Genomic DNA, 22,196 nt, shown 5'->3' with positions numbered 1-22,196 from the left:
AGCCACACATCAGGTAAGTGAGCCCTTCCTGGGACTGTTCTAGTTGCCTTTGGATGCACTAAACTTCCTTTATTATTATTTTTTTAAAGTAAGCTTCACGTCCAGCATGGGGATTGAACTCACGACCCTGAGGTTGAGTCGCATGCTCTACTGACTAAGCCAGCCAAGCCTCCCCTTTCTTTTTCCCAAACCTCCTCTGAGTGTAGGGGGCTCCCCTCCTCCAGCCCCCTTGGAGTTTCCCCCGTTCCCGTGGTCGGGACGTGCTCCCTACCGGGGGGTGGAGGACACCAGCTGCACTTTGTAGCCGTTCCCAAGCACGCGGCCACCTTGTGCGCTGGACATGCCACCGTCCTGCTCGGTTTAATGATCAATTGACTGCCTGCGGGAAGTGCTTGTGACCTGGTTCGGCTCTCAGTCCGCTCCTCTGGCCCCGAGCTGGTGCCTGCCGCGGGATGGAGGCCGACGACACCCCCGGCGCCCCCCACGCTCCCGGGCCGCAGCTGAGCATCCCCGACATCATCATCATCACCGTGTATTTCGCCCTAAACGTGGCCGTGGGCATATGGGTGAGAAGCCTGCGGAGGGTGGCCAGCCAGGCTGGGTGCTGGGGTGTGGGAACCAGGCTGGCGTGTCCCTGAGGCATCCGTATCGTGTCCCCTGGAGGCCCGAGGTCCGCTGGGGTCCTCCTCCCCACCCTGGGGCAGATTCCTCTGGGACCTCAACCAAGCCCCTTTCTCTTTGGGCAGTGGCTTCTCCTACAAGGTGAGGAAGAGGAGGGCCTCTCTGGAACAGGCAGGCCGGATGGCAAGTTCAGTGAGCTTTCGTGCGAACAAGGTGGGGGCCCAGCACAGCACACCGTCTCCTCGGCCTCTGTCTCCTCCGTGTCGGACGGGTTCGTGTCTGTCCAGAGGCAGAGAGGGGCACACGGGGCCTGGGGAGCTTTACTTTTAAAAGCGCTGTGTCCCGGGTGCCTGGGCAGCTCTGCCAGTTAAGCGTCCAAATTCGGCTCAGGTCATGATCTTGCACTTTGTGAGTTCAAGCCCCGCATTGGGCTCACTGCAGTCATCACAGAACCCGCTTTAGATCCCATGTCCCTTCCCTCTCTCTCTACCCCTCCCCTGCTTGCTCTCTCTCTCTCAAAAATAAAAATAAAATCGTAAAAAAAAGCTCCATGTCCTCCAGTCTAGCCTAGTTCATAAGCCAGTTTCTCACTTTTTATTTATTAAAAATTTTTTAAATGTTTTTTATTTATTATTGAGAGGCAGAGAGAGACATCATGAGCAGGGGAGGGTCAGAGAGAAAGGGAGACATAGAATCCAAAGCAGGCTCCAGGCTCTGAGCTAGCTGTCAGCACAGAGCCCGACGTGGGGCTCAAACCCATGAACCATGAGATCATGACCTGAGCTGAAGCTGGACGCTTAACCAACTGAGCCACCCAGGCACCCCTCTCACTTCTTATAAGAAAGAGAAGTGATTCAGGCCATCACGGACTCCAGTAGCAGTGAGGCCTCTGCTATGCGGGCACTGTGCTCATCACCTGGCCCCCACAGCCCCATTTACAGATGAACGTTAGAGCTCTGGGGTCCGAGACTTACCCAGTGAGCCCCAGGCCCCTGTGCGTAGGGGAGGGGGCCCCCCTGTGCACTCATACTGCTGACCTCGGAGGCCTTCCCGGTGAGGATTGAACACAAAAGCCAGCTGTGGGTTTGCAGAAATCACGCTCCTCCTCTGTCCCCAGAGGTGCCCAGGCCAGCATCCCTGAGTGCTGACACACGGTGCTCTTCTGCTGGGGGAGAATGGGTATTCCTCGTCTTCCCTGGCCCCTGGTGTAAGCCTGAGGGCCAGAGGCAGGAGACTAGTCATTTCCCAGCTCTGGCATTCTAGAAGGTGCTCAGCGCTCTGAGCCTCCGAGTCTCGATCTCTGAGACAGACACCACCTACTTCATGCTGAGTCCTGAGTGCCTGGGTCAGCGGAGTTCTCCCACCCGAGGTGCCCACACGCCCATGGACCCTACTGCCGCCATGGGTTCTGTGGTAGGAACGACATGAGTGGTTCTGGTGATAGTGGTGCTGGCGCTGGGGCCGGGGCTGGGGTTGGTGGTGCTGGCGCTGGTGCTGGTGCTGGTGCTAGTCCTGGCGCTGGCGCTGGTGCTGGTGCTAGTCCTGGCGCTGGCGCTGGCGCTGGGGCCGGGACCGGGCTGGGGTCTGGTGCTTGGGCTGGTGCAGCAGTAATTGGAATAGATCCCCTGGTCATCAGATAGTAGAACACAAGCACTTCAGGGCTGGTCATCAGGAAACCTGGGTTCCAGTACCCGCTCTGCCTACTTGGACTACGTTACTTAACCTCTCTGGGCATGTCTTTGCAAACACGCGGTTTGGATCTGTGCAGGCCACTTCTCGGGGCTGTTCCAAGGGGCACGGGAGGCCAGTAGATGTGAAAATCTATTGCATGCTGTCCTGGGAAGAGCTGGTGCCTGAGGATTCAGAGGAGGGGCATGAGGTGCTAGAGGTCAGCACGGCCCGAAGAGGGAAGAGCAGGGGAGAGAAGGCCTCCCTCACTAGTGTGGGTGGGAGCACTTAGCTGGAAGTGCACATGTAACAAAATGTTTTGGGTATCTGAGGCCAGGCCCTGTGCCGCCCGGTGACTTGGCCTTTCAGCCTTGCCGCCCAGGGCCCACCCCTACCAGCTCAGCCTTCCCCTGCGGGCTGGTGCTGTGAGCAGCGGGGCTCTGGGAGTTCCGACCTGCCCCTCCGAGCATGCCATCCTGGCCCAGCAGGGCACCCCTGGCCACAGGGCTGCGAGCAAAGGCAGAGAAGAACAGAGCCACTCAAGGAGGATGCAGGAGCCGGATCCCACGGGGGTCAGATGCAGGCGTTCATCACCCAAATGCAGACAGGACAAGCTGGGCTGGGCAGGTGCACCTGCGAGTGGGGCTAGGAGAGCCGGGAGGGTCTTTAAGGAGGTGTTCCTGGGGGAGGCAACTTGGGCTGAGCCTTTGCATCTATTAGGGTGTTTATTAGCAAGGGACAGAAAATCTGTATCAGATGAGCTCTAACAGTGAAGGAAATATAATGACGTCCATACTGAGAAGTCCAGGAATAGTGAAGGCTTCAGGCACAGTCGGATCCAGGGGTTTAGAGTATCATCAAGGCCGTCGCTGCTCTTCACTTTGATTCTCTCAGCCTCCATGCATGTGTGGCATTTCCCTCACAGAGGTGAGATGCCCAGCCCATCCGGTTAGCCTGGGTTCAAATCCTGACTCCATCCCTTATTAGCCACTTTCGTCTCTGAAAGCCTTGATTTTCTCATCGGTAGTATGAGGGTAATTGTAGCACGCATTTCATGGGGCTGCTGTAAAGACGCAACACCTCGGGGCACCTGGCTGGCTCAGTCGGTTAAGCGTCCGCCTCTTGATTTCAGCTCAGGTCATGATCTCAGAGTTCATGAGTCCGAGCCCCGTGTCAGGCTCTGCAACGATGGTGAGGAGTCTGCTTGGGACTCTCTCTCTGCCCCTCCCCCGCCTCAAAAGAAATGATACCTTAAAAAGAAATCAGGGCGCCTGGCGGCTCAGTTGGATAAAGCGTTGGCTTCGGCTCAGGGCATGATCTCACGTTCGTGGGTTCGAGCCCCGCATCGGGCTCTGTGCTGACAGTCTGGAGCCTGGAGCCCTTCAGATTCTGTGTCTCCTTCTCTCTGTGCCCCTCCCCCACTCACACTCTGCCCCTCTCTGAAAAATAAACATTAAAAATTTTTAACTTAAAAAAAAAATATATATAGGGGCGCCTGGGTGGCTCAGTCAGTAGAGCGGCCGGCTTCGGCTCAGGTCAGATCTCATGTTCGTGGGTTCGAGCCCCGCGTCGGGCTCTGTGCTGACAGCTAGCTCAGAGCCTGGAGCCTGCTTCCGATTCTGTGTCTCCTTCTCTCTCTGCCCCTCCCCCTCTCATGCCCTGTCTCTCTCTGTATCAAAAATAAATAAAACATTAAAAAAATATATATATATATAAAAGACTAAACAGCTCCTGCAGGAAAAGCACTTGGAATGAGCTCTGCCACGAGGGCGCTCAGTGAGCAGGAAGTGGGGGTACATGGCTGCCAGGGCCCCCAGAACCCAGGAGGCCAGGAACAATCCCCAGCTTAAGTCCACACGGCTGCCCTGAACCAGGTGCCACAGCTAAGGACTGTGATAGACTTCATGGCTGAGATAACTCGGCACCCCTGGAGCTGGAGACTGGGTCGGGACCACTCAAGCCAATTGCTAGGAACAATGAGACCCCTTTAGGAAGGGAAAGGGCAAGAAGGAGGCAACTGGCAATGCCCACCAGTCCTTGAAAGATGAAAGGACTTGTTTGGAAAAATCACAGGCTAAGAACAGAGCTGCTCTGGAAGTTGCACAGTGCACAGCCCACACAACTGGATGTGGCCATCTCAACCAAGATTGTGAGACTCTTCAGATAGTACTGCATTCAATATGGCTGGGTTATAGCTCACAGAAAGTGATGGGAGCTCGGGTGGGAGAGAGGCCAGTGGGAGCCATACCAAAGCTTTGAATATCAGATGTAGACAATTCAGGTGAATCATCTTGAATATGGGGGGGGGGGGCGCAATTAAAGTCAGTTAGAAAGAGGTCTGTGTATTGATGGATACTTTGTGATCCAGCCTTATGTTAGGATACGTATGCTGGGAGAAAGGGATGCAAAATATATATCGAAGTTCATCTCCTGTGTCCCTCTTCAAATTTCTTCTGTTCCCAACTTCACATCTATTCATTTTCTCCTGTCCAGGTGGCACTAAGTGAGGGCTTGGAAAATCCCTGTAATCACTGAGCCTTATTGAACTTCCTTACTAGGTACCAGGCACTATTGTCCGAGTGTCACATGTATTAACCCATTAATCCTCATACGAGGGAAGGCCCGCATGACAGATGGGGAAACCCAGGCACGTCAGTGCAGCAACTTGCCCAAGGTCATACCCAGGAAGCAGAGGAGCCAGGATTTGCTCCCAGGCATTCTCAGATTTTTAATTATATTGTGGAGCACAAAATTCTATACCCCCACCAAAACAAAAGGTATGCAAGAATTCCTTGAGTGATAATCCTTTGAAATGTATCCGAGACGAAAATACTCAAAGTTAGAAATCAAGGCCAAAGGGCTCTCAGAAATCTTGGCTCAAAGTCCTCACAAAGAGGTAGCAATCTCAACATCAGAGCACCTGGCTGTCTTGGTCAGTAGAGCATGCAACACTCGATCTTGGGGTTGTAAGTTCGAGCCCCTCATTGGGTGCAGAGATTACTTAAAAATAAAAATCTTTAGGGGTGCCTGGGTGGCTCAGTCGGTTAAGCCTCCGGCTTCGGCTCAGGTCGGATCTCACGCTCGTGGGTTCAAGCCCCGCGTCGGGCTCTGTGCTGACAGCTAGCTCAGAGCCTGGAGCCTGTTTCCGGTTCTGTGTCTCCTTCTCTCTCTGCCCCTCCCCCTCTCATGTTCTGTCTCTCTGTATCAAAAATAAATAAAATATTTTAAAAAATCTTTAAAAATAAAAATCTCAGTTTAGCTACTCACTGCGGAATGATCAAAACTTAGACTTGACCTTTAAGGGCACAGTAACTGCCCTGGGGCGGTCTGGCAGGTGTGGGATAAGAAGTGTGTGGGACCACGTCTTGGGCCAGCGTGGGGTGCCTTAGTCAATGGCGGTGGTCAGCTCGCGGCCCCCAGCCCCCTGGTCTGTCCGTGTCCATCCCTCCCCCTGGGGGAGCCGCCGGGGGCTTGGGCCGTGGGCCTGAGCAGGCTGGAAATGAGTGAAGCGGACGAGCAGGACCCCGGGGCCCAGGGGCTGGGGTGGAAGGCTGTGGACCAGGCTCGGACTCCCTCCTTCTTTTTGTCTTATGGACGTAATCTCACATCCCATAAAACTCACCACTTAAACCATTTTAAAGTGTGTAATTCAGAGGTATTGAGGACATTCATTCTGTTTGGCAACCATTACCTCTATCTGGTTCTGAAACTTTTTCATCACCCCAAAAGGAAGCGTCCGTTCCCGTACCAATTAGCACTCATCCCCGGTGCCCCGTGAACTCAGCCCCTGGCAGCCGCGCACCTACTTCCTGCCTCCGTGGACTCGCCTGTTCTGGACATTTCCTATACACGCAGTCATACACTATCTGTCCTTTTGTGTCTGACATTTTTTACTTAGCGGGATGGTCTCGCAGGCCACCCGTGCTGTGGCAAGTGTCCACACTCATTTCCCCTGAGGGTTGGGCACTGCTCCGTCGCATCGATAGACCACATTTTGTTTACCGTTTGTTGAGCGTCTGGGCTGTTTCCACCTCTTGGCCGTTGTGAACAGGGCTGCTCCGCACATTCAGGGACGAGGTTTGTTCGAACACCTGTCTCCAGTTCTCTTGCTGGGCCATCAGGTATTGAACTGAACGTTGAATGTTGAAGTCTCTGAGGAATCTGCTGATGGTCTCCGCTGGGGGGCACCGTCTCACGCTCCCTCCGGGGTGTGTGCGAGAGTCCCACTTTCTGCCTCTGTCCCTGCAGTCTTCGTGCCGGGCCAGCAGGAACACGGTGCGAGGCTACTTCCTGGCGGGCCGGGACATGACCTGGTGGCCGGTGAGTGTCCGTCCCCCTCCCCTGCATCTGACCCCGGAGGCAGGTGCCGGCTAGGGGCTCATCCCTGAGATCACTTTGTGTGTCTTCCTCAGCCAAGGTCACTGCCCCGGGGTGGGGGCCCAACGATGGCACAGGTCGAAGCCGGCGGGTGGGAGGGCCCGCAGGCTGGCAGTGCAGGGAGGGACGGGGTGCTGGGAATTGGCTTCGGCGTCTGGCAGGGGCAGCCTGCCGCTGATTCCTTTTCCTCTCTGTCTTCCAGATTGGAGCCTCTCTCTTCGCCAGCAGCGAGGGCTCGGGCCTCTTCATTGGACTGGCAGGCTCGGGGGCGGCCGGGGGCCTGGCCGTGGCGGGCTTCGAGTGGAATGTAAGCCACCAGCGGGCAGGGGCGGGCGCGGCTGCGGGAGGCTGCGGAGGCCTTGAAAGGCGCTGGACAGGGGCTGGGTAGGCCAGGATGAAGGGAGCTGTTAGCCTTGGCCACAGGGAGGGGAGGAGGCGAGTCTTTCCCTCTTCAGGGTCTCTGGCGAGTCAGGGCTCCAGTCGGCTGGTCCTGGATGCAGGGTCTGTGGGAGCTGGGCCTGCTGTCCTCACCCCGTCCCTGTGCCCCTCAGGCCACGTATGTGCTGCTGGCCCTGGCGTGGGTGTTTGTGCCCATCTACATCTCCTCGGAGGTGAGTCTGCTCCTGGGGACTCAGGGTGGCCTCATCTGGGTTGGGGTCTCGCAGGAGCCCCAGCTTCACATGGCGGAGAGAGCCCACTGCATTCTTTGTCCAGCTCACACTCCCGTCGGCCCATGAAGACCCGTGCCCAGGCCCGGAACCTGGGAGCCATGGCCGCTGGTTCCCACGGCCCCTGCCTGCTGCCCCTGGGGGGTGAGGCTTGAGCACACGGGCGGCATCCCTGGACTCCACCCTTGGGCGACACGGGCAACACAGTCCCTGACTCTGCCCATGCCTTCAGCCCCACTGGGCAGTCACTAGATCCAGTGGTTTCCATTTCTTGGGCATCTCCCAGTCCTTCCCCCAGATTTGCCACGGCCGCCTCCAAACGTGTCCCTAGTTGCTGTCCCTAGTTGCTGTCCCAGGCTGCGGGATGGTCATGAGGATGTGGGCCTGGCCTGGCCTTGAGAAGCTCTGGGCCCTGACGGCTGGGTGTGATCTCAGGGGGAGTGCTTAGTCCCTACCCCCCTGTGCCCCCCAGATTGTCACCATGCCCGAGTACATCCAGAAGCGCTACGGAGGCCAGCGGATTCGCATGTACCTGTCTGTCCTGTCTCTGCTGCTGTCCGTCTTTACGAAGATATCGGTGAGTGGCCGCCCCAACTCCCAGAGTCCAGGCAGCGTCGCCTGGAATCATCCCTGCTCTGGGGGCCTCTCAGACACACCCGACATCCTCTCATCTGTCTCTTGTTCAGCAGCTGGGGAAACTGTCCCCAGAGAGGGACAATGACTTGCCCACACACTTAGTCTGAAATAGCTGGACCAGGGCTTCCAGAATTCAGGTTCAGCCACAGGCATGGTCAGAGGCAGAAAGCAGGCCTCCTGACTCCTGCTTTTCCCAGGGTCTAGATATGAGGACGTTTGGGGTTTGAGCTAGGAGTGGGAGCCCCAGGGTCAGCCTGGGTGTCTGCCTTGGGCCAGCGTGGAGGTGAGCCAGGACTGCCCACTAGGGGGCGCCGAGAGCCCGCAGGTCTCCGGCAGTTCAGCGGCCACAGGGAGTCCACCCTGTGGCCCTGTCAGCTCCTTCCCAAAGCTGACCCCTGACGGCAGTCTCCTGGCATTGGGGTGCCTCCCTACTGGGCAGTCCAGGCCTCTTTTCCCTTGGGAGCCTGGACTTGGTCCCCTTGGAAGGGTAAGGGCAGAAAGTGCACCTCGAATGTCAGTCAAGGCTCACTGAGAGCTGATCTTGTCCAAAAACCCCTGATTTTACAGATAGGGAGACTGAGGCCCTGGGAGGGGAAGCCACTTGTCTCAGGCTTCCTGGCGACTTCATGGTAATGCCAGGTCTTCTGGTTCTTGCTCCTGAGTCCACAGGCACCCTGACCTGAGCCCCGAAGCCATCCAACCTCCCTCAGCCCCAGCTTCTGAAAGAGCTCAGGAGGTGGAGAGCAGGGTCTGCTTCTGGCTCAGTGCACCTAGAGGCCCCGGGCCTCCGATCCTCGCTTGTAAAGAGGCCTGGCTGTGTCTGCCTCTCATGGCTGCCATGAGGGGCGTGGGGGCTGTGTGGAGACAGGAAGTGCCCCGCAAGGCCGGCCTTTCTCCTCAGTGTGAAGTCGCCTTCTCTTCAGCTCGGCTCTGAGACAGAGAAAACCACGTGTGCCTTCAGTTCCGTGGAGGGCGTGGAGGCCTGCCCACAGAGCCAGGAGCCAACGCAGCCCTGATGCAGGCCTGGGGGTCCTTGAGCCCTGCTGGGCCCTACTGGGGGTTTGCCCAGCATCTGATGGGTCCCCTCCCCTCCTTGGGTGTGGGAAGGGTGGCTGGCGGTTGCAGTGCACCAGGACCCTGGGCTGGGTTTCCATATGCTCTGTGCCTGCAGGGCGCCCCTGAGGGGTCCCAGAGCTTCTCAGTCCTGTGGGGTACTTAGCCAGCCAGCACTGCACTGCCTTCTTTACTAGAGGTTCTAGGAGCCCTACATGAGGCTTTCTTCCTCGGGGTTTCCCTCCAGAGACCAGAGGGACCTGGCTCTGCATCACCCTTGAGGCCCAGTGCCTCCTTCTTCCACATTTCATGAGCATCCCCGGCCCCGGCCCTGTACCAGCCGCCTCCCTGGACGGCAGAGCTACGGAAATATGGCAGACGCAGGCCCTGGCCTCCAGGCACTCGGTACAGAGAGAGGCAGGTGTATACCTGTATAGGGAATCATGCACAGACCCCAGAAGACGTGGTATTGAAGCTGGGCTGGAATGGAGAAAGGGACACTGATGGGGGAGGGGAACCGATGCAAAGGAGAGAGCTGGGGGGGCGGGGGGGTGTAGGATGAGTCCAGGAGATGGTCGGGTCGGGAGGTCTAGATTCTGGGTATCTCTAGGTCAGACACTTCTGGGACCGGAGGGCAAAGAGTGTCAAGAGCTGGGGGTAAAGTAACAGGGAGCAGTGGGGACCGAGGCAAACCAGAGCCAGGGGTCTGGCCTTCACGGAGCCCACCTGCTGCCGGCGTCCCAGCCCTGGCCTCGCCCTGAGGGCTGCAGGGGGAGATGAGGCTGGTGGGTTCTGACCATAAGGACACCGGGGCTTGGAGCAGGGGACTGACACAGCCAGCCTGTGTTAGTGCCTCTGGCACCTTTCAGTGGACAGACTGGAGGGGAGGAAGCCAGAGTGGGGAGTGCCCAGCGTGGCCCAGTGATGCCAACCTGTGTGCATGAGGACTGTGTGTCCTCTGACCCCCAGTGTCGCCCTGCTGATGGGTCTGCAGGGGGGCGGGGCCTCGCACGGGGCAAGCGTGAAGTGGGCAGCTTGTGTGGGACTCCAGAAGGAAGGAGGTTCTCGGCGGGAAGGTCCTTAGAGACCATCTCATCCTGCAACCCTGGTGTGCAGATGAGACCACTGAGGCCCAAGGCGTGACCTCGACTTGTTCAAGGTCATGGTGAGTCAGGCGGGCCTCCCAGCCCCCGGGGGCTGGCCACTGCTCCGCCACACCGAGGCAGCCAGGAATTGGCGCTTCAAACTCCACACCGTGATGGGGAATGACTTGATATACCCTCCTATAAAACAGAAAGCAACCCACTGACGTCAAGGCTGGGGCTCCACGCCAGTGCTGTGCTGCCGGATGAAGCCGAGAGGGAAACAGAGGAACGCTCATTGCCTGGTGTAGTTTGGGCAGGGCCGGGCCCGACCTGGCTGATGGCTTTCGGCTGGACTGTTTGAAGCGCATGTGCCCAGCTGGCCCCCAGAAACCCTGCCCGCACTGGGCCAAGCCCTGGGAATGCCCCAGGCTTCTGCACGTTAGGCACCCTCCCAGCTGCAGCCTGTCCTGGCAGAGACCACAGGGTCACCTGCTGTCATCCCTTGGGGCAGAGAACATTTGAGGCAGGGTGCAGGGGTCACCACTCTGACCCTCAGATGGGGCTGGGGGCCACCGAGCCACAGCACTGCATGTCCTTGGGCTAGTCATTTAACCTCTGGAAAATAGAGAAATGGGGCACCACACCCTAGGCCACTTGGAGCAAAGGCCACCCGTGGCCTACAAGATCCTCCAAGATGGGGCCCTGGCTGCCTCAATAACCTCACCGGTCTTCTTCTGTCACACACATCATTGTAGCCGCACTGGCTTCCTTGCACATCCATGAAGACACCAGGCATGACCCTGCCTCAGGACCTTTGCACTTGTGTTCTCTGCCTGGAACCTTCTTCCCTGGATATCCACATGGCTCACATCCCCACCTCTGTCATGGCTTTCAAATTTCACCTTCTCAGGAGGCCCGCCCCTGCCCTGCTCTCCTTTTTTCATACACGGACTATCTTCTGGTCTGAAGATCGTCTGAATGATTCACTTAAAATGGCTATTGTCTATCTCCCTCATTTCCTCTCTGTGTTCATGGATGCACCCCCAGTGCTCTATGTCTGAAAAAAATATATGCTAGGGGCCAGCTAATTTTCTCTGTGGAGAGCCAGCAAATAAATAGTTTTGGCTTACAGGACACCCACAAGCTACTCAGATTTGCTGCTGGAGGGAGAAACACAACACCAATGTGTGTGGACTGGATATGGTCTCTGGGCTCTGCTGTGCCAACCCCTGACACACGTGTGTCAACGAATCTATTTGAGCACCTACTGTGTGCCAGGCCCTGGGTGAGCACTGGATGATAAACACATTCCTTGTTTTCTGGGAGCTTAATGTTCCAGACAGATAAGTAAACAGACTAATACAATCATAATAGTAAAAATATTGATAAATGGAGCAAAGGTGAGGCTGAAATCTAGAACCATGAGAGCAGCCTCCTCTGGAGAGAGCGGTCCCTGTGGGAGACGCCAGGCTTGCGGCAGCTGAAGGAAGGGGTGAGGCTGGAGCACAGGGAGCGTGGAGCTCAGGGAGGGGTGTGCGGTGAAAGGTGCAGAGGGGGGTGGTGGATGACACAGGACCTCTGGGCCTGGCTAGCTGGATTTATTTTGTGTGTGGCGGAAATGCAGAGAACCTGATTTTCCTTCCAACAAGTTGAGTGTAGGAGGGGCCAGTGAGGGGCTCTGGGCCTGGCTAGCTGGATTTATTTTGTGTGTGGCGGAAATGCAGAGAACCTGATTTTCCTTCCAACAAGTTGAGTGTAGGAGGGGCCAGTGAGGGGCTTCCAAAGACTTGGGGCAGAGGGTGGGGACTGTGGACAGACATGGCGTATTTTGGAAACAGAATCAACAGCAGTGGCCAGTGGGTCAGGTGCGGGGAGTGTGGCAAAGGTGAGAAGTTTCTGGAGCCCTGAAGGGACAGTGGTGGCCTCAGTGGAGAGGGGCCACCCCTGGAGGTCCTGCTCCCCCTTCCCCCAGCCTCCCCTGAGGGCAGGACTCTGTAGAGGGATGGAGCACCTGTGTTTTCTCTCCACATCTGCTTCCCCATTTTCCAGATAAGGGCCACTGAGGCCAGGAAGGGGCGTGACCTGCTCAAAGCCATGTGGCCAGGATGCAGCTGACCAGGGACATGGTTTAGGGCTCTTGGCTCCTCCAAGGCTGCAGCTCTCCTGGGCCCCCAGGAAACTGGGCTCAGGCTGCACAAGGAGAGGTCCAGTCGGGCTGGGCGCTGTGTAAAGTTCCTGGTCGGGGAGCCTGTAGGCGGTCCCATTTCCACTGCAGCACAAGCCACTGCTGGATGCCGTGCGGGGTCCTGGAGAGAGGACAGCAGCCGAGTGTCACCTTCGCACCTGTGCCTGTGCTGCTCCTGACACCTGTCCAAAGCCTCATGGCTCCTCAGAGCCCACTGTCCCTGAGGGGTAGAGGTTAGGGGTGCAGGGCGTCTGGGAAGACACTTCTGGAAGACGGGGTGTGCAGACAGCAGCTCCAAGGCACAGGGACCTGCCAGCCGAGGCCTGGAGGCAGCGAAGTGTTGACCGTGGAATGGCGGCCGGTCTGGTGTGACCAGTCACCTGGGCTTAGAGAGATGAGTGGCCGGGGCCTGAAGGCCAGCCACACAGGTCAGGGCTCCGCTCTGACAGCCTGGGTCCAGGGAGGGGTCTTGGGTGGTGGCTGAAGGTTGAGTAGGCAGGAGGAGGGGGCTTCTGCTCTCTAGAGACCTCCTGTCTCCCATTCACCTGGCGACTCCAACCTCTGATACCTGGTGGGGCCTGACCTCAGGGAAGTCCGTCCCCTCCCCAGGCTTCCGTGTCGCCTCGGTCTGATGGGACAGGGGTGCTTGGAGAGTCCTTCCTGCTCTCGTACTCACAGCCCTGGGCTCCTGTCCTTGGGCTGGAGGTAGACACTCATATGAGCACATACACACGCACCCTCTCACACACCACCGAAGCCAGGGGCCAGAGTGAGGGGCCACCAACATGACACCTTGTCAGAGTCCATGCTGGCTGGTCTCTCCAAGGGAGGGTAAAGGAGGAGCCTGGAGAGAGAGAGGGACAGGGAACACAGGCTTTGGAGTGACGCCCGGGCTCCGCCTGGGCTCAGTGTCCTTAGGGCTCAGGGTCTGGGGAGATGGGGGCGGGGGCCAGTAGCCCAACTGAGCAGGGCTGGTCCGCTCTGTGTTGGGCCGGGCACTGTCGTAGTTCAAAGGGGCTCCGTGTCCCCTGGTTCCACACAGCCTTACTCAGCCCACTTGGGCGCCTCTTGGTCCCAAAAGTTGTATATCCGGTCATTGCCCCTGTACCGAGGGGCCCAAGCCCAGAACGGCAGATCTGGAAGGCAGAGTGGAGCCCTTGAGCTCACGGGGCAGAACCCTGCCCTCCTTCCCTGGGCTCCCGCAGTACAGCGTGGGGGTGGGGGAGGATTAGGGTGTGAGGCTCACCAGGACCAGGACTCCAGCCCCACCTGCGGGCCCAGGGAGTGGGATGGCAGCGGCTGTAACCATCACAGCCTCTGCGGACCAGCCTCGGCCTGAGACGTGGTTCTGGCCTCCGTTCCAACCCCACCAGAGAGCAGTGAGCAAGCCTGCCCCCTGACCCCCCGGCCTGCCCCAGAACACATCTGGTCGCTTTCCAGGACCCCCAGTCTAAAGAGGAGTGGAGAAGAGGGGGCACGTCCAAACGGATGCGGGCCTGGAGCTCAAGGCCGCAGACCCGTTTCCCCAGGCCCATTAAGTCTCCTCGGACCTCCCCCAGGGAGCCCTCCTGGACTCCTCCTTGATAAGGACCCCTGGGAACCAAGGACACAGGGCTCCTCCTTCTACATCTCCAGGCAGGGCCCAGACTCAAGAACAACACTGCTCCTTGGTGGACATCGGCCACTTGGGACTTTATTAACACAGCAGCATCCCCCCCTCCCCAACCGCTCGTCCACAGCCATGAACTCCTCCCACCCTCGCAGCGGCAGCGGCGGCGGGTGCGTGGGGGGGTCTCTCCCGCCTTGTCCACGGGGCACTGAGGCCACACGCCGAGTGAGCAGGGCCCTGGGTTCCGCGGTCACCTTGGGCCCCCGCACAAGTTCCTCTCCCCTCCCCAGATCGACCTGTACGCAGGGGCCCTCTTCGTGCACGTCTGTCTGGGCTGGAACTTCTATCTCTCCACCATCCTCATGCTGGCCATCACCGCTGTGTACACCATCGCAGGTACGGCGCCCTGGCGGGGGGCGGCGGGGCCGCGGAGGGGGGACCTGACCGCCAGCCCCGGCGTCCACGTGGCGGGGCAGATGCGTACAGGAGCCGGAGAGGCGGGCGGGAGCTGGGGGTCCCCTCCTCGCACAGCCTGGCCGGTGGAGATTTGACTCGGGCTCCGCCAGCCCAGCTGCGCGGTCTCACAGCTGACCCGTGAGCGGGCAGGGGACACGTGTGTGGAACAGCCGGCCCTCCCGCCTTGAGGCACAGCCTTCTCCAGCTTCCTTTTTTCTACCCACAGGGGGTCTGGCTGCTGTGATCTACACGGACGCCCTGCAAACGCTCATCATGGTGGTGGGGGCCGTCATCCTGACTGTCAAAGGTGAGGGGCGCCAGGGGGGGGCTATCCCAGCAGCCACTGCTCTCGGGGGTCTGCCCTGTTAGGACCCAGGTGTCAGCACCAGGCGGGGGTGGGGGTGGACTCACAAGGGCAAGGCACGAGGCAGACAGCCCCCCATCGGCCTCCCCTGGGTGACAGAGGCTGCGTGTCCCTTTCCCACATCCGCCGCCCAGCTGACACTTGCCACCAGCTCCGGGCTGGCTCGGGCCAGTGTCCAAGGGACTCAAGGACGCAGGGCCACTGTACCCGCCCTGGCTCAGGGCTAGGTGGTGAGGTAGGGCCGAGAGCAGGTGTCCACACCGTCAGGAGACCTCAAAAACTGCCCGGCATCAGCTCTAGCTGTTTAAAATCATGTGCGTGATGCCCAGAAACGCTGCTGCAGGCTGCTGGACGATGGCAGGGGGGAGGGAAGAGGGGCTAAACAGGTCAGTGATATTTGTCTGGGAACTGGGAGAGAGCTCAGAGAGCTCCTTCAATAAATAGGTAGTGAACTCCCTGTCCTGGGAAGTATGAAATCAGAGCCAAGGGGATCCCACAGAGGGTGAACACAGAGGCCTTTAAAGCCTCCTCTGGACCCAGACTGTAGGCTCCTGTAGCCTGTCAATTTCCGATCTTTGAATATCGTTTGTATGTTCGGCCTGAGTACTCACCCCTGCCGGGGCTCCAGGCAGCCAGGCCCCACCTGGACGGGAGGGGAGTGATTACAGACAGCAGAAGGCGCAGGTGGGCCAGCGCTTGGCCACACAGGGCCCTGACCCCGAGGTAGACGGGAACAGTGAGGGAGTGAAGGTGGTCTGGTCTCGAGAGGGAAGACTTCTGGCTCGAGCCCAGGCCGGCGGGCCATGTGGCCTTGGTCACGCCCCTGTCCCTTCTGGGACTTGTTTCTGTTCTCGGTGCTACATGCCAGCCATCCTCAGCTCTGCCCAAATCACATCCTTTAGAAGCCCCAGGTCAGGACTTAAACATGTCAGACTCCCCGGGAAGGTCCTCCAATGCCAAAAAATACTTTTGCCTCCTTGATTCGACAGTCTGAAGCTGGGCAGAGAACCCCGGCCTGAGGCCAAAGGCATCCAGGGGCCAAGAGGACACTGTGGTGTCCGTGTGCAAAATGCTCATTTAATAGTATTATTTTTAAATACAAATAAAATAGTCCTTTGAATTCTCCTGTCTTGTAAAACCCTCTACCCTCCAAAATCCTTTCCAGACACTGGGAAAGGTGAATGGGAAAAAGTCAAGTTCGATGCACTGGTAAGTGGGGGCCCAGAGTCAGGGCCATCAGCCACCCACCTGTCCCTGCCCCACCCTCCCCCCTCCAGCTTTTGACCATATCGGCGGGTACGAGCAGCTGGCGGCAGCCTATGCCCGGGCCATCCCTTCCAGGACAGTCGCCAACACAACCTGCCACCTGCCACGTGCAGACGCTATGCACATGTTCCGGGACCCCTACACAGGGGACCTCCCGTGGACTGGGATGACCTTCGGTCTGACCATCATGGCCACCTGGTACTGGTGCACTGACCAGGTGAGTGTGATGTCGCTGCCCATCCCACCTCCCTGCCTTCCGTCCGGGGTGGGCTCTGCGCGGCCCCAGGAACACCCTCTTGGTGAGTCTGGGCTGGGGCACAGGCCACGGACCGCTGAGCCCCAGGCCCGGGGACAGGGCACTAGGGGTCCTTGCGGTCCCGGGGGGCCTGGGCCCTCCGTTTAGAATCAGACGAGGCCCACTGGCCGCTGCCCGTCCTGGCCTTCAGGTGCTTTGACTGGGACAGTTTGGAGTACGGGATTCCAAAAGGACTTGGAGGCTCCTCTGAGACCCTGCCATCGGCCTGGGGGCTGGCATTTCGGGCCGGCTGTGGGATCCTGGGATCTGCCGGCCTGCGGGGCACGGGGCCACCCTTGGCCTGCCAGGTGTTCGGGCTCGTTGTGGCTGGGCTCGCTCTCCTGGTCGAGCTCTGGGCGCCATCAGCAGCAGGGCGGTACCGCAGGGGCCCCGAGGTCCTCATGGGCTGCAGCAAGCCGTCTTTATCCCTGGTCCCTGACGCAGGGACTCTATACTGGGAAATCTGCTGGCCCTAGGAGAGAAAGAGCAGAGACAGTGAGGAGACCCCCAAGGGCGGGGGGTGGGCTGCAGCAGGCTCACCTGGGTGTAGGCCTCTTGGCCTTGCCACTCACCAGCTGCTGGTCCGAGACAAGTTCATTTCACTACTTTGTGCCTCAGTTTCCCCACGTGTCACGGGCAATTGGTCCCGCCTCTCGTGGTTATGATAAGGCAGTTCTTGCTCTTCCTGCCCCAGCTGTCCGTCGGAGGGGCGCCTCGATGCGGGCCGCAGTGCTGGGGAGCGTATGGGCAGGGTCTTCTAGAGCCTGAGCCTTGTCCTCCCTGGGCTGCAAAGGCACCGCGTGGCCTCAGCCAGCCTCCTCCCCTCCACGGAGCCCTCCCCTCCCCTCCGCCTCAGCGTGAGTGGATCCAGGCAGCAACAGGTCTTGTGCCAGCAGACCCCCGACCCCCATCTTACCCAGGGACCCTGTCACGGGAGTGAGGCCTCGAGGCCCGAGGGCCAGCCCAGCCGGCCACCATGGGAGGAGTGACAAGAGCCTTCCCTGCAAGACAGGCCTGGCCGGCCCCATTCACAGGCCGCGGCGCGAGGCCTGGAAGGTAGAATTGGGCATCTGCACCCAGAATGGAGTGACTTCCCCTGTGGCCATGGCAGCTGCCCGGCAAGGGGAGGGTGCAGTGGGCTCAGCCCTGGCTCGCTCTCTCCCAGGCAGCAGGGCTTGGTGTGTGATCGCTGAAAGACCGCCTCTGGGGTGCGTCAGCGGGAAGCGGGTCCTGGTTAGGAGGCTTCGGGAACCTGGGAGCATGTCCCCGTCTATGACATGCTGTCCCAAGCTTCCCAGCTGGGCTGCGTCTCACATGTGGGCCTCCAGGGCACGTGTGAACTGGCAGCGGGTGCCGGCCCAGCATCTGGGGGGGCTGAGGGCCGGCCCATGCCCCTTCACCCCACAGGGCACCTCTCGTTTCCCCCCTACTCAGACGGGCCTGGCTCATGCACTGTCTCTTGACGGGACACGGGGCAGGAGGTTTTCCTGTGAAGGCCAAGGGAGTCAGCACAGTGCCTGGCCTTGAGGTCAGGGCTGAATGGGCCCCAGTGCCTGGACAGGAGGGCAACACACGGAGGCCGAGGCCGACTGACCCCAAGGGGCTCCTGGGTACCGCTGACCCTGGGGCCTCATGGCCTGGCTGCAGCTTCTCGCTTCCCCATCGTCCTCCTGCTCAGGCCTTGGACCAGAACCCAGCAATGCAGGCACCTGCACCCGGGGTCCCACTGGGTCTGCCTGGGGCACAACCTAGACTTGGACCAGAGCCCCCGCAACGTGGCTCCCTTCGCCCCGGATCCCATGTGCCTGGTCCTACTGTGCCGTGACCCTCACCAGCAAGCTGGGGCTTTGCACGACTCGACCGAGCCACTGGACCGGGCCAGCCCCCCAGGATGCCCACTCTGGTTAGCGCCAGAAGGCAGCTCTGCGTGCTGGGACCACAGGGCTTTTCATGGTCTTTAGGCTTTTCACTACCTCCTGGCTCGTCCCTAACATGTCACTGACACTCGAACTCAGAAACAAACTGACCCAGTAAGGCAGGAGATGAAAGGCTGAGCCCCTCTCTGCCGAGCCCATCTCTGACCCCAGTGTCCCATCTGAGACGTGGGGGGGCACAAGGGCCAGGAGGCCTGCTGGGGTTCTGGCCGCTGTGGCGAAGCACCTGCTGTCACCTGCTTCTGCTGCTGCTGTTCCACATGGAGCGTCCCTTTTAGGTGATGGCAGTAGAAGAGCGAGCACTGTGTTTCCCGCTGCAGGCCAGGCGCAGAGCGGGTGCGTGGCGTCCCTACCCTGGTGTCACCCACGGGAAGGTTGTCTCACCTTTACCTCACAGCCGAGACAGACAGACAACCAGGCCCGTTCATGGCTTTCCCAAAGAGTGGCGCCAGGGTGCACGTGCTCCCGGGCCAGCACCCAGCCGTGGCTGACCCGAGGTTGCACCCCATGGGAAGCCTAAACTCGGGAGCTCGTGACCAGCGGGTGTGAGCTTGGCCACCTGTACGGTGCCTCGCTCAGTCCTTGCAGCGGCCCTGCGGGTCAGTGGTAGTAGCCCACTTTACAGACGAGGACCCAGCGGCTTGGGGAGGTCAAGCGGCCAAGCATGGCGAGTGGGCGCCGGCTTCCGGCCCAGCCTGTGCTGAGTGAGAGGTCCTGGGGATGCAGCACCTGCTGCAGAATGGGGTGACAGCAGCTGTCCCCCGCCCCTGCCTCCAGGGCCGCCCGCCGTGAGCACAGAATGAAATAACAGGAATACCATACGTAGGGTTTTAGGGAAATGCTTTTTCTCTCCCACGAGGAGTGCAGCCCTGGGCTCTCGGCAACCACAGGACGTCAGAGAAGGGTCTACAGAGAGCTGCATCTAACCCCGCCATTGTCCAGACTGGGAAACTGAGACCCAGAGCGAGGCGATGACTTTTCTCGAGTCAGAGGTGCAGGACTGAGGTCGGCTAGTCCCGCATCCTCAGGGCTGCCGCTCTGGATCCTGTAATGAATGCTCTATTGTCTCGGAGGGAAATAAATGCTGGGAGCTGTCCGTTCAACCAGCATGTCTGGAAAATAGGTTAAAGTCGCAGATTCTTGGGTCTGAACCACAGCTGGTGACTTAAACAGCAGAACACCAAGTGAAAAATACTTAGATTTAGAAGGTGTAGATTGCACAACTCCGTGAACACACTCAACCTGTAAAGTCAGTTTTGTACAGTTCATGTGGTTGAACCACACGTGACTTACACTTCCATAAAGCTGTTTAAAGTCACACTTAAAAACAAAAAATCATAATGTCAGAGCTAGGAGGGATCTCAGATGCCATTGGTTCCAATGATCTGTCCCCCCTCCCATTCTGCAGATCTAGAAATTGAGGCCCAGTTAGGGCTACATGGGGCACAGTGCTCAGGCAGCATCCCTCTACTACTTGACCGCAGGCTCCCCCAAATCCCAGGGTTTCAAGCTCCAAACCTCGGCCAGTGATACAGAACAGTGGTACCCCCATGGAGGGCTGGGACTCACCCGTCCTCGTGCCCCCAGGTCATTGTGCAGCGGTCGCTGTCCGCCCGGAACCTGAACCACGCCAAGGCAGGCTCCATCCTGGCCAGCTACCTCAAGATGCTGCCCATGGGCCTGATCATCATGCCAGGCATGATCAGCCGAGCACTGTTCCCAGGTAGGACACACCCCAGGGGCTGGGCCTGGGCCTGACCTGCAGCGGTCACCAGGAGGAGAGGCAAAGGACCAATGTGAAGTGTTTCCTGGCCTAGGGGAGAGGTGAGGAGAGTGCTCCCCAGGACCATAATCAGAGGGACGGACATGTAGTGGCGTCGCATAAGGTCCAGACAAGGACCGCTTAATGCTGTGTGACCTCAGGGCTAGAAAGAACCATCTCTGTCTGTCAGCAAAAAGGGAGGAGGACCACCCCCACGGCCGGGTAGAGTCAACTCCCTGTAACACCAGCGTCTGAGATCTCTGGGTACGTTAAGTGCATTTCCTTTGGCTCCCAGTAGCTGGCTTAGGTTGACTTTGTTGGGGGCGCCGAGGCTGTGGGTCCCCAAGCATCGGTAAGGACCAGCCACGTGTGTGGCCCTGGCTGGTTGCTACCAACCCCCCCGTTCATCAGTTTCCCCATCTGTAGCATGCAAAGCCATGTCATCTGGGGGTGTGGCACCCCAGCAGATGACCACTCTGGGTGCTCAGGGGTGGGGGAGTGGCTCCCAGGAGCCCTCATGTGCAGGGGCCCTGACCCACCTGTGTGACCTTGTCCGTGGCATGCGGAGCTTGCATCCTCCTGGAGATACCCGCCTCTTCTCTCTCCCGACCTGGGGCCCACGCCGAGCCACCCAGGGGTCCACCAAAGGTCCCGCGGGTAATGTGGGGGGCACTCAGCTGTCGTCGGGGGGGCTGGGCCGGCCCGTTGGCTACCAGCTCTGAGTGGCGCCTCTGCAGAGGGGCCGAGCGCCCCCTCACCTCAAAGTACTCCTCTGACACAGAAGAGGAGGCCGCCGAGGGCCGCCGGGGGCCAGGGCCAAGGCCAGAGCTGCCGGAGAGGCTGTCCTGGTCACTGAGGGTCACGTAGTCATCATCGTCATCATCCTCCTCCCCATCTAGCCCATTGGGGATCATCGCTTCGTGGCCGTCAGGGTCATCCTGGGTCACAGACGCCTGCCGCTGGAGCGGAGCATGGCCCAGGCTCAGGATCCTGGGCAGCGCATGGTCCGTCCCGTTCTGGGGTGTCTCCTCCTCTGGCGCCTCCGGGGCCCAGTCCACACCGCCACCGCCGCTGTCCTGGGCAAGCAGCTGTGCCACAGGGACCGTCCGGGGCTTGGGCACGGGGGGCTGTGGCGGCTCAGGGTCCCCCTGGGGAAGGCCGTTCTTAGCGTCCTCAGCCAGGACCCCGTCCTGGGGGGTGCTGGGCTCAGGGGTGGGGCCACGGTCCAGGCTTTGCCTCCACAACTGGGTGCCGGCCTGGGACGTGTCCCGGATCTTGATGCGGTTCATCTGGCTGGGCTGGGGGTTCCAGATGTTGGGGTCGATGATATTGATGTAGCCCAGGATGTCGCTGCCGGGCTCCGGGTCTGGCTCCACCCACGTGGGCAGGTACTCGAACATGTTGGCCCGCTCCAGGTGGAGCAGCCCAGGATGGACAGGAGGTGGCACTTCCGCCAGGTCCCCGGGCCGCTCGGCCAGCGCCGCGCCCCGCAGCCCCACCGGCTTCTTCACCTCCTGCCGCTCGGAGGACGTCTTGCCGATCTCATCGGCACTCTTGGCCTTGACCAGCGCGTACTTGGGGTTGACGAGTTTCTTAGCTATGGTGCCCGAGGGCACCAGCGGTACCACGGAGGGCAGCACGATGGGCTCCAGCTCCGGCTCCTTCTCCATGGGGATGCCCTTGAGGCTGACGCCGTGGGACGTGAGATAGAGCTCCTGGAACTGCCGGTCAAACATCTCCACCACCTGGCCCGACAGCACGGAGATCACGTTGCGGTCTGTCCGTGCGGCCGACCACGTGAAGCTGCAACACAGGGGGAGGGGGAAGCCTGGTCAGGCGCGTGGGGGCCTCCCCCCCCCCGCCCCCGCCGTGGGTCCTCCACTGTGCACCCACAGGCGGATGTTCATCAGACTGGAGCTACGGGGCCCCAGATGGAATGAAGAGGGGAGCAGGGGCAGAGAACAGCTCAGGCCTCAGGGTCAGACCTGGGCCTGGGACAAGTCACTCATGCAGAGGTGGCTCCAACCCGTGCAACATAGCCCAGCGTGGCACTTGTCTGGGGCGTCACAGTGCCCCGCAAGGCCGCTCACAGAATGCTGGGAAGAGCCTTGATGTCATGTAGTGCTCGTGGCAGGTGCCTTCATCCGTGACTTTGCTGCCAACCCCGGCGTGCCGTGGGCAGCCCCCACCCTGTGTCCCCCGCTCAGTGGGGCTTGT

The 22,196-nt window shown here is 59.7% G+C and overlaps 2 protein-coding genes across 2 annotated transcripts in view; one reads left to right on the top strand and one right to left on the bottom strand.

Annotated features, from left to right (window-relative positions):
• The first annotated feature begins 427 nt into the window (after positions 1-427).
• The window catches only part of SLC5A10 (solute carrier family 5 member 10), a 59,993-nt gene continuing 38,224 nt past the window's right edge, over positions 428-22,196 (top strand). Inside the window, exons 1-9 of the mRNA XM_029928864.1 lie at positions 428-566; positions 6,538-6,609; positions 6,869-6,973; positions 7,218-7,277; positions 7,807-7,911; positions 14,193-14,298; positions 14,585-14,665; positions 16,000-16,205; positions 19,805-19,940. Coding sequence (XP_029784724.1) covers positions 453-566; positions 6,538-6,609; positions 6,869-6,973; positions 7,218-7,277; positions 7,807-7,911; positions 14,193-14,298; positions 14,585-14,665; positions 16,000-16,205; positions 19,805-19,940 — 985 coding nt within the window. The 5' untranslated portion in view covers positions 428-452. The remainder of the gene's footprint in view (positions 567-6,537; positions 6,610-6,868; positions 6,974-7,217; positions 7,278-7,806; positions 7,912-14,192; positions 14,299-14,584; positions 14,666-15,999; positions 16,206-19,804; positions 19,941-22,196) is intronic.
• The window catches only part of FAM83G (family with sequence similarity 83 member G), a 29,408-nt gene continuing 21,172 nt past the window's right edge, over positions 13,961-22,196 (bottom strand). Inside the window, exons 5-6 of the mRNA XM_029928863.1 lie at positions 20,519-21,782; positions 13,961-16,755 (exon numbers count right to left, since the gene is read on the bottom strand). Coding sequence (XP_029784723.1) covers positions 16,348-16,755; positions 20,519-21,782 — 1,672 coding nt within the window. The 3' untranslated portion in view covers positions 13,961-16,347. The remainder of the gene's footprint in view (positions 16,756-20,518; positions 21,783-22,196) is intronic.

This window comes from Suricata suricatta, chromosome 17 (assembly GCF_006229205.1).
Source record: "Suricata suricatta isolate VVHF042 chromosome 17, meerkat_22Aug2017_6uvM2_HiC, whole genome shotgun sequence".
NCBI classification, from domain to species: domain Eukaryota; kingdom Metazoa; phylum Chordata; class Mammalia; order Carnivora; family Herpestidae; genus Suricata; species Suricata suricatta.
Note: the sequence above shows the minus strand (reverse complement) of the source record. Positions and strands in the feature narration are given on the sequence as shown.